The 10373-nt window shown below is 41.7% G+C and overlaps 1 protein-coding gene across 1 annotated transcript in view; it reads right to left on the reverse strand.

Annotated features, from left to right (window-relative positions):
- Positions 1-10035, reverse strand: part of LOC143430018 (octopamine receptor beta-1R) — a 126478-nt gene extending 116443 nt beyond the window's left edge. Inside the window, exons 1-2 of the mRNA XM_076905978.1 lie at positions 9329-10035; positions 6586-6823 (exon numbers count right to left, since the gene is read on the reverse strand). Coding sequence (XP_076762093.1) covers positions 6586-6823; positions 9329-9973 — 883 coding nt within the window. The 5' untranslated portion in view covers positions 9974-10035. The remainder of the gene's footprint in view (positions 1-6585; positions 6824-9328) is intronic.
- Positions 10036-10373: the final 338 nt, after the last annotated feature.

The following is a 10373-nucleotide window of genomic DNA, read 5'->3' on the forward strand; positions in this document are numbered from 1 at the left end:
CGCGGAGAGCTTTGCTAATTGTTGCGAAAACCGGAAGCCGCGTTGGCGCGCCCCTCTGCCTCCTTTAACGTTACTTCGAAATTCAAGAACCAACATGAAGAGGCCCATTAGTTCGCGTTTTTCTAATACAACTATTCGAGCAAAGCTCAATGGTATTTCTCACTTGTTTTAAACATTTTTTTTCAATTATTTCTCACCTTTCATTTCCATTATTTTCGATCGTTCAGATGCAAATTAGTTTCGAGATATTTGCAAATTTTTTGTTATTTGTTTCATAATCTGAATGCACTGGTTGAATAATATTTTTTTATCACCACTGAACGCGTAAAATATATCATATAAATAATAAATAATACGGAGTTTATTGTTTAAACAAGCTGGAGAAATATGATGGTTTTGCAAAGGGAAAGAAGAAAAAGTGAACTGTGGATATTAAGTATTAATTGCTGTCCATAAGTTCCCGTGTGCTCTTCAGAAAGTACGAAAAGCAAACGGCACTGGCGCTTGAATTATTAATAAGTTATTAAAAGCGAATGATAGAAGTGCCATAAATATACCCTCAAGGGTAAACAGGGTAAAATGAATGTCAATAGTGCAACGACATCTGAAGCTCTCGTAAATAGCAATTTAAGCCAGTTTTATATAACAAACTAATTCAATAATTAATATTTGTTTTCACATAGAATACTCATACCATTTTTTTTTTTATAATATAGCAATGAAATAATTTTACATTTCAATATTACAAAACTAAGTCTCTATTATTTGCAAAGGTTTCTTTGCTAATTGAACAAATTGAAAACATTCAGTGCTACTTGTTCAAACTTTTAACAACCTCCGCCGTTCTCAACCGTGTCGATATAAAAAATAAAAGCTGGAGTAGTTGCACTTGCTCAACGTAAACTTTTTGCAACTCGTTCAGAGTACGCGTTGCATTTAACGAACCGCGTTTCCTTCAGCGTGCGATCCGGAAATCTACTTGTTTACGTAACGGAGAACAAGTTTCAGGCGAGATAACTGCATCCAGAACGTCGCCAGAATAAAAATAGCGGGTGGGTAACTGTCGCCCTGACCTTCCACGGCCACCCACCCCTCCGTTTTCGATCAGCTAACCGCCGTTCAGAACTCGAATGCAGACGATGATGTGGGATCGCGCGAGGTCAAGGCCGCTGCTCGAGACACGGGAAATCTTATGGCTGATCTATGCGATCCGTTACTACTGGCGTTCGCCGCGACGCGATCCAGCGATGGCTACGAGTCGCTTCGGATCGATTCGTCGTGAGAACGTTTCGTGGATGTTCGCATTTTTAGAATCACAATCGTTATCCACATCGCTGTTATAACACCTTTAATTCTAAATTTGTTACGCACCAATTTTGATTCATAACAATTACAACTGTCGTATTAAAGAAAACGGAAGAAATCGACGACTAACTTTTCAGAAGAAGAAATTCTTCTGTTTCACAAGAGAAGGTATATAAATATCATTTCTAAGTCAAAAGTCACTACTAAGTAATTACTAAGTCGAAGATCATTACTAAGTGAAAAGTCACTGCTAAGTCATTACTAAGTTAAAAGTCACTACTAAGTAATTACTAAGTCAAAGATCATTACTAAGTCAAAAGTCACTGCTAAATCATTACCAAATCAAAAGTCACCACTAAGTAATTACTAAGTCAAAGATCATTACTAAGTCAAAAGTCACTACTAAGTCATTACTAAGCCAAAAGTGAGCACAGAAGTCATAAAAAATCAAGAACTATCGAAAAACTGACGAAGAAATGGAAACTAATATTTATCGCTACTTTCGACCCCAAAATCCCCCGCCACTCTCGTTTCTGATCCTCGTCAGAGTAAAATACCAACGATGACAGGATACGTTTAAGGGTCAAGGTCAGCTGGTCGGCAAATCCTCTGCGCAGCGGGGGCAGAGGGGTAGGCTAAGGGTAGGGGGTAGGGTGGCTGGCAGTCGATTCGTAATTTCGTTGCAACTGCAGTTGAACAGGCGCGCTCGTAAATTTCCGACACGTACCACACTGTTATTAATGACTGGTCATTAAAGGCGACGCAGGATCGGGCGGCACCCCCTTCCTGTTTATCGCTTCCAGCTGCTTTCGCGTCTACCATTTTTTCCGTCTATAATATCAGAGTAACGTCTTGTTCAGCAGGCTGTTCTACTTCTATTTATTAACATCGAGCACGTGATGACTGTGCGAGAGAAAGTTCTCGTTTATTCGAAGCGATTCTAAAGCGTTTAAAATTCTAACTTCGCGAAATTAAAAAATTTAAAAGTTTAAACATTTGAGTATTCTGAACGTTGAAATGTAATTTCGATTAATGCAAATCTGAAGATGAAAGTTTCGATTCGAATTTCTGTACAGCTCGAGTCGAACTGAAATTTATTTGCTATCCGTCGTTGATGTTCCGCAGCTACTGACAGAGCGGGTCGCCCATTTAGAGGCTCGTAACCGGAGAGGTGTTAGTTTCAGTGGAATCTGCAGCCATTCCTAAGTGCTTTGTAAACTCGTACGTCTCGATTGTGTAATCGATAGAGTACGAACGTTCTTGAGCACCTTCTAACTTCAGCACAATACGTTAGAACACCTAACACCCGTAAAGTATTCCACTGATCCCCACGGAACTATTCGCGCAGCGCTAAACCATTTAATTGCATTTCAACCTGCTCCGTGGAATTAACGAGCGAAACCACGAATTAAAAGTCGATCGAATTTTCCAAGATAAACAGCCATCGATGAACGCGCGTTTAACGTCCAATTTATTTGTAACAGAAATATTTTGGTAATGGAAGAAAAAAAGTGTGACACGTTGCAGTTTCGTCTGAAAAAGTCACTGCTCGCGTCGTAACTCATCGCGTCGAAGCGTGTACAGATAGAAACGAAATAATTCAAACAACCGAACGGAATCTCCAGAAGCCATCCATCATGGATTTCCGGGGAGAAAAAGTGCAAGTGTCGACTCGAATTTCTTTTTTTTTAACGACCATTTTTTTTTTTTTTTACGCATCCGACGACCGCACGTTGCAGTTTTACTCTGGCGATTTTTCGAATCAGTCGACCGTTCGATACACGTGAACGATAGCTGGCCTCGATAAGCAAATGTTCACCCGGTCCCATTGTATCGTTCTCTCGTTTCGTGCGCGACTTTCGCTTTCTGGCTTAGCCAGGAACAAAGCATCGGTTCCATCGCGTGAAACGCGATTCATAAACCTTTATTTCGAACCACTCCTGGCACATTCGAGAGCTGCTGTCTACGTAGTGTTTTCATTCGACTGCAAACATCGTGCTGTCTACATTGTGGACTATTTCGGACGTAAAAGAAGCTGGTTACTTTATTAAGATTCATGGAAACGATATTTCTGAGGATGTCACATATTTTCACTCGAACATTCTACGTTTCTTTTTCTTTTTTTTTTTTTAAAGAAGAATGCGTTTCACGCTGGACGAGAAGATTTTTTCTGAGAGTCTGTCGAGCCGCAATATTCAATCTTGACCCGACGTCTTTTCATGTTCAATATCGCGTATCGACGACCCTCGAGATCGATCAGTTTTTCCATTCGCCTCGAATCGCCGGAAGTCGTACGGAAACGATTATCATTGGCGGGCGCGCGAGGGAAAATAGCCGAGAACCGCGATTTTATCAGGAGACCGCGAAATCCCATTTAATCGGTTCAACCATTTCGACCGCTTTCAATCGCCGTCCTTAATTGTAAACCGCAACGGTCGCTGGTCAAAATACGACTGTAAACTTCCAGTTTTCAGGGCTCGTGGTCGCGAGAAATCCCGGCTTTGCTGGATTGCTGTCATTTTTTCTATTTTTTTTTTTTTTCTTCCTTTTCGAACCCAACGAGAAACGTTTCTTTAACACCTTAGCTTTTTCAATAGTATTCTGTGAACCTGATTACCAACACAAACTTCAATTTTACTAACGTTGTCAATCAAACGATCAAAAAATTACGAATCTGAAAAATACTGATTAAAAACTCAAAACATAGCAAAAAAAATTTTTGCATAATGAGATACTCGAAGAGAATGTTCACGAAGCCATTAGCTAGGATAACTAGTGAAACTCTTCGTATTATCGACGGATACTAATTTAATTACACGAGACACAGTCATCCCTTTGCTTGATCGTCCTACAAATCACTTGTCCTCACAATCTTCTATTATTTTCCATAGTGTTCATTAATATTCGTGTACCACGCGTTATTAATTCGAACGGCATGTTTGCGAAGCGATTAGCTAGCATAACCAATGAAACTTCTCGTATTATCGACGGATACTAATTTAATTACACGAGACGTAATCATCCCATTGCCTAATCGTCCTACAAATCGTTTGTCTTCGCCATCTTCGACTATTTTCAATAGTGAACATCAATATTGGTGTACCACGCGTCATTAGTTCGAACAGCGCGCCCTTGCGTCGACATTGCAACCGTTTTGAAGAACGCGGAAGGAAGCGGTGAACGCACCCGCGGAATCCTCTTATCTCGTTAAGCTGTAATACCGCTTACAGAGCAACGGCTCGAAGCGAGGAACGCTGAAGAAAATGCAGTTCCCAGCCGCCTTTGCGGGCCCCCGCCATTTTATATGACGTCGCGTCAGCGTTCCTCCGCGTCCTTCAACAGGAGCCGACCCCTTTGAGAGGAGATCCTTCATCCTCTCAGCCCCTTTGATGAAACTGCATCAGGCTACATTCTTAAATCTGATTTTCATAATGTTGTTACATCGTATTCATTATGCTGCGAGCATCATCTCGCAGGATTATAGCAATTGAAACGCAGAATTTTCTTGATTGCGTTGTTGTTGCATTTAGCATTTGTCATTCTCTGAATCATAAGTTATGGTGTAATATGAAATGGCGATAGAAAAGGATTGGAGAAGATATTGGAGTTAAAATTGAGACGAAAGTCTCAATACAAATTTGTGTTTCATAATATATTAATTTAGGCATAATTGTGCAAATTTGTGATCCAGAGATCGTATTCATTACGCTGCCAGCATCATCTTGCAAGATTATAGCAACTGAAACGCAAAATTTTCTTGATTGCGTTGCTGTTGCATTCAGCATTTGTCATTTTCTGAATCATAGGTTATGGTGTAATATGAAATGACGATAGAAAAAGATTGGAGAAGATATTGGAGTTAAAAATGAGACGAAAGTCTCAGTCGAAGTTTGAGTTTCATAATGTATTAATTTAGGAATAATTGCATAGATTCATGATCCAGTTTAGCATGAATGATTCACGACGATGCAAAACCAGTTTCAACCTTTTAATCGAATAATACCAGCCTGGACGACGAATGGCGTTACGTTAAAAAAATGCGGGCAAGTGGTCGGGGATATTCAGAAAAACTTTCCGCCGCGCCGGAAGTATTATACGCCAGCCGCGTCTTTAATTAACCCTTTAACAAAAACCCGCCCCCAGCGGGGCTGAGCGAAAAAAATTCCACGAGTCCTTTTGTCGCGTGAGACTTTGTAATCAATTTTAATTAACAACGCCGCGATTTTTATCACCGACGAACCGTCCACGACCTCCACCCCCTCCTCCCCTCGAATACTTCCGCGCGATCATCGGTCGCGCGCTAATTATCGAGGCGAGAAATTAATCACTCGTCGAATAAAACTCGAGCTGCGAAACGATACGCTTATAATTAATCGCGTATCACACGATCGATATTGCGCACCGATTGATCCAGATCACGGGTGAGGACCGTCGCGTCTCGCTGGAAATGATCAACGTTTGCTCATCCAAGCTTTTCGCCGTCCCCATACACAGTTAATACGGGAAACGTTGATAAAATCGAGAGAATCAAACGTTTTACGATATATCCTCGAATTTCGAAACGTTTGGAACGATTTAAAAGTGATTATAACGCGGTCAATCAGGTTTCCAATTTTGTGATATTTTTATATATTTCATCTAATTTTTTCAGCAATATCTGCAATTGAAAGGATGTTATTATTTCTTGAAACAATTGGAGATATATTATTGAGAAATTTCGATGATTACTGTAACCATCACCTCTAAAATCTCTCCTTAATGCACCCCTACTGCCCAATCTCAAACCTCTAAACAATCATGCATCACCAGCACCATCCACCCATTTCATTATACCCCAACAACACCAGACACTCTTCTAAAAACATTCGAAACCCTCGAGCACCCCTCTTGAGAAATTTCGATGACTACTATAATTATCATCACCCTCTAAAATCTCTGCTTAATGCACCCCTACTGCCCAATCTCAAACCTCTAAACAACCATGCATCACCTGCCCCATCCACCCATTTCATTATACCCCAACAACACCAGTGACTCTTCTAAAAACAATCCAAAACCCTCGAGCACCCCTTTCAATCCCTCTCCAAGAGAAATCTATATTTTGAAACCGCAGAAAACCAGCAGCGTCTCGAACGAATGGCCACCCGGAAATGGCCACAGAAACACGAGAGAAACCGTCGTTGTCTCGGATGAAACGACTTACCAGAGACAACGGACAGATGTCCCACTTGTAACTGGGTTCAGTTGAAAAAGCGTTCTACGCGTAGAATGCGAACTCACCGGTCTCAGCCGCCGCTTGGAGCAACATCTGCTGATGGTGGTGTTGCCTGGTCGAGGACCTGTGATGGTGCACGCTGTTCAGCACGATGTTGCTGGACGTTCTGCTGAGCGCCTTCCTCTGCCTGACCGCCTCCTTGTAGATCTTGCAGTACATCACGATCATTACCAGGCCTGGTATCCAGAAGGAGACGCACGAGCTGATCACCGCGTACGGCCGGTTCACCACAAAGGTGCAGACCTGCAACCGACAAGGATATCGCTGTTTCATCCTCTCTTTGTCCGCTGGCAGTTTTACCCGCTGATCGATACGCCTGATCGCGTTGGGAACATGGTCGACAGGGGCCATCCGGGGAGGGCCACGTGGCTCTCTGTTAAAGCTGTCGCCAGTCTTTGGGGGTTATGTTCCATTGGGATGTAACTTATTTTAATTCTACGTTCAGTGATGGGGAATTGTTTATTTTTTGTCTCCTTTCCTCTTTCGAATGGGAGAGATCGAGCTCGAGAGGATAACAGGTGTGCGCTTGTAATTGTTTTTTAATTGAAAATATATGGGATGGATATTGAAAGTACGAATTTGAAAGGTGAACTTGATAATAGTCGAAGAGGAATTGTTTGCTAATTGAGTTTCGATTTTTGTCGATCCAATTGTGCGATCCTCGCAGTGGTAGTTTCGTCGCGCGTGCAGAATTTATATTAAAGCTCCGACATAATGAGATGAAACCTTTTCGCGCGGTTATGTAAACTTCATTTTGATATAATATACCAACATTATTCTTAACTTGCATTAGAGACGCGTAACGACGTAGATGACAGTTTCTCGCGCTTCGCGGTACTAATTAAGGGAAATACTATACATTCAGCGTTGCTAACGAGACAACGTGCGTGCGAAGGTTCGCAAAAATTGATCGCTCGCTGAGAATCGAAGCTACAATTCGACAAGCTCGCCATACCATCCGTCTAATTATATTTTCGCTGGAAACGGAGCATCGACTTGACGTTGTCGTGCCAGTTTATTTTTGCCACGCCGAATATACATTTAAATTGGATTTGTCCAGGCCAGCTAGCGGAACAGCCACGAATACTTGACGGTTTTATTATAAACGGATACATAAAGGGATCGTTCCATTAGATTAATGAATAATTCTGCTTATGTAATGCTGTTTTCATCCAAGAAACGTCACTCGGCTTAGATTCTTAACTTCAAACGTAATGGGATTACTTCGAGGACCGTGCAACATGATTTCAACGTGCTATTGGATAACTTAACTTATGTCTGACTGAAATGGAAGAAGATGCGCAACGATTACTTAAGATTCATAAATCTGAATAAGTTTCAAAGAAATTATTACTGATCATTAATACAAATTTTTGAGATGCAAAAATTGCAGTATTTTTAATCGCGTTTCGTGAACTTATGGATTTTTGGATAACAGGTATAATAAACGAATCGAATGGAAATCGACGACAAAGCAACGACTGATCCTTGGTATGCGGTAAATTCAATTATCCTAGCGCTAAATCGCCGTAACTTCTGAATTCAGAACGGGCCACGACATCCACGACGGTGTTCCCATGATGCATCGGCCCGCTATGCATAACCAAATTAGCCAATCAAGGAAACAATGGAGCAAGTTACGCGAACCACGCGAAGGACGTGATTGGTCGATTTGCTCGTAACGCATGCGTATGTAAATCGGTGAAAAGCCTTACACAAATCCTCTTATCCCCGAGGAATTATTGTCGGTATTCACAATTCGGTATGCAGGTCAGAATGCTTATTAGACCGGGCCGCTATTGTATCTAATTGTTAACTGGAAGTCACGTCTTCTATAGCGTGAACTGTTTTCTAACAAGATTCACTATTCCCTCTTATTTCTTCCTCTTGTAAAATTCAACAGTTATACAAATTAAACAAAACGATATTTCTAATATCTCAAAATGGAATTTAAAAATTAGAATTTTTTAAATAGAATACAATTTGTGCACACACGTGTGTCAGTAGCCCTAATTTACAATGAAACGAATCACATAGCTAACTCTAATAACAACAAAAAATATACCAATCTAAACAACAAGGAGTAAAACAAAATACACCTCCATACCAATCTCTCATAGAAGAAAAGACAAGAAACGTTTTACCATAAACATGCAAAACCAAAATGGAATTTAAAAATTAGAATTTTTCAAATAAAATACAATTTGTGCACACATGTGTCTCAGTATTCTCAATTTATGATAAAACCAATCGCATAACCAACTCTAATAACAACAAAAAATATTCCAATCTAAATAACAAAAAGTAAACCAAAATAAAGGCCACATTCTCCTATGACACATACACCTCCATACCAATCTTCCATAGAAAAAAAAAACAAGAAACGCTTCACCGTAAACATGCAAACCCAAAATGGAATTTAAAAATTAGAATTTTTCAAATAGAATACAATTTGTGCACACATGTGTCTCAGTATTCTCAATTTATAATAAAACCAATCGCATAACCAACTCTAATAACAACAAAAAATATTCCAATCTAAATAACAAAAAGTAAACCAAAATAAAGGCCACATTCTCCTATGACACATACACCTCCATACCAATCTTCCATAGAAAAAAAACAAGAAACGCTTCACCATAAACATGCAAACTCAACACGCACTAATTACTCCCCAACTCTTATCTACATACCAAAACCAAAATCACCCCAATCCAATAATCATAATCGAAACGCCCTGAAACTTACCGCCGGATTCTCGACCATAAAATCCAGATGCTCCTGCGTGGTGTACCAGCCCATGAAGATGGGTATGAAGCTGATCAGAGCAGGCAGTATCCACGCGCTGCCCAGCATGCATCCCACCGTGCCCTGCCTCATGATCACGGTGTACTCCAACGGGCTGACGATCGCGTAGTACCTGTCGACGCTGATGCAGCACAGATGGAGTATCGACGCCGTCGAGAAGTAGACGTCCAACGAGTTGAACACGTCGCACATGAACCTGCCGAACAGCCACTTGCCGCCGGTCAATTCAGCCGAGGCGTTGAACGTCATCGCGCACATGGCGACCAAAAGGTCAGCCGCCGCCAGGCTGACCACGTAACAGTTCGTCACCACCCGCAATCTTCTGTGCCGTCTGACGCTGGCGATGACCAGCGCGTTGCCCAGCACCGCGGTCGTGATTATGCTGCCCATGATGATGCCCTTGATCACCACCACGAACACGTTCACGTTCTCTGGCAAGTTCTCGACCGTTGGGTTCTCCACTGGCACCGAGGTGACGTTGTTCGCCGCGGTGCTGGACGGGGTGCTCGCGTTACCGGAAGGAGTCGGGGTTGGGTCCACTCGGCTGGGCAGGCTCGTCGTCACCGCTGCCATTACGTTCAACATGGTGGACCAGGTGTCTGATTTACTCGGTCATGGCTGTTGGAGACGCCTGGCAGGGCTGGTCGTGTCCTTGCGGCGTCTCTCTTCGATTAGCGATGGTACCAGTTGATTTAGAAATTTACTTTTAATGGTACTCGAGTTTGGTCAATGGTGTTGATATTGTTCGACTTTCTTTAGTTATTGGATTTAATGGAGTCTCGTGTATGCACTGGTTCTGACGGATTTGGTTTAAGTTTATTCAGGGTACTTCTTCGTGGAGAGTAACTGCATCTTTTGGACCCTCAAGTGAGACCTTCTTTGGAACGCAGATGTCTTAACTGGTTTCTCTGCGTGACAAAGTGTGGTTTCCGGTAGTTGGGTTGTTTTGACTGGGTGTAATGATCGTTTGATGTCCATCGTTGAT

This window comes from Xylocopa sonorina, chromosome 12 (assembly GCF_050948175.1).
Source record: "Xylocopa sonorina isolate GNS202 chromosome 12, iyXylSono1_principal, whole genome shotgun sequence".
Classification (NCBI taxonomy): Eukaryota; Metazoa; Arthropoda; class Insecta; order Hymenoptera; family Apidae; genus Xylocopa; species Xylocopa sonorina.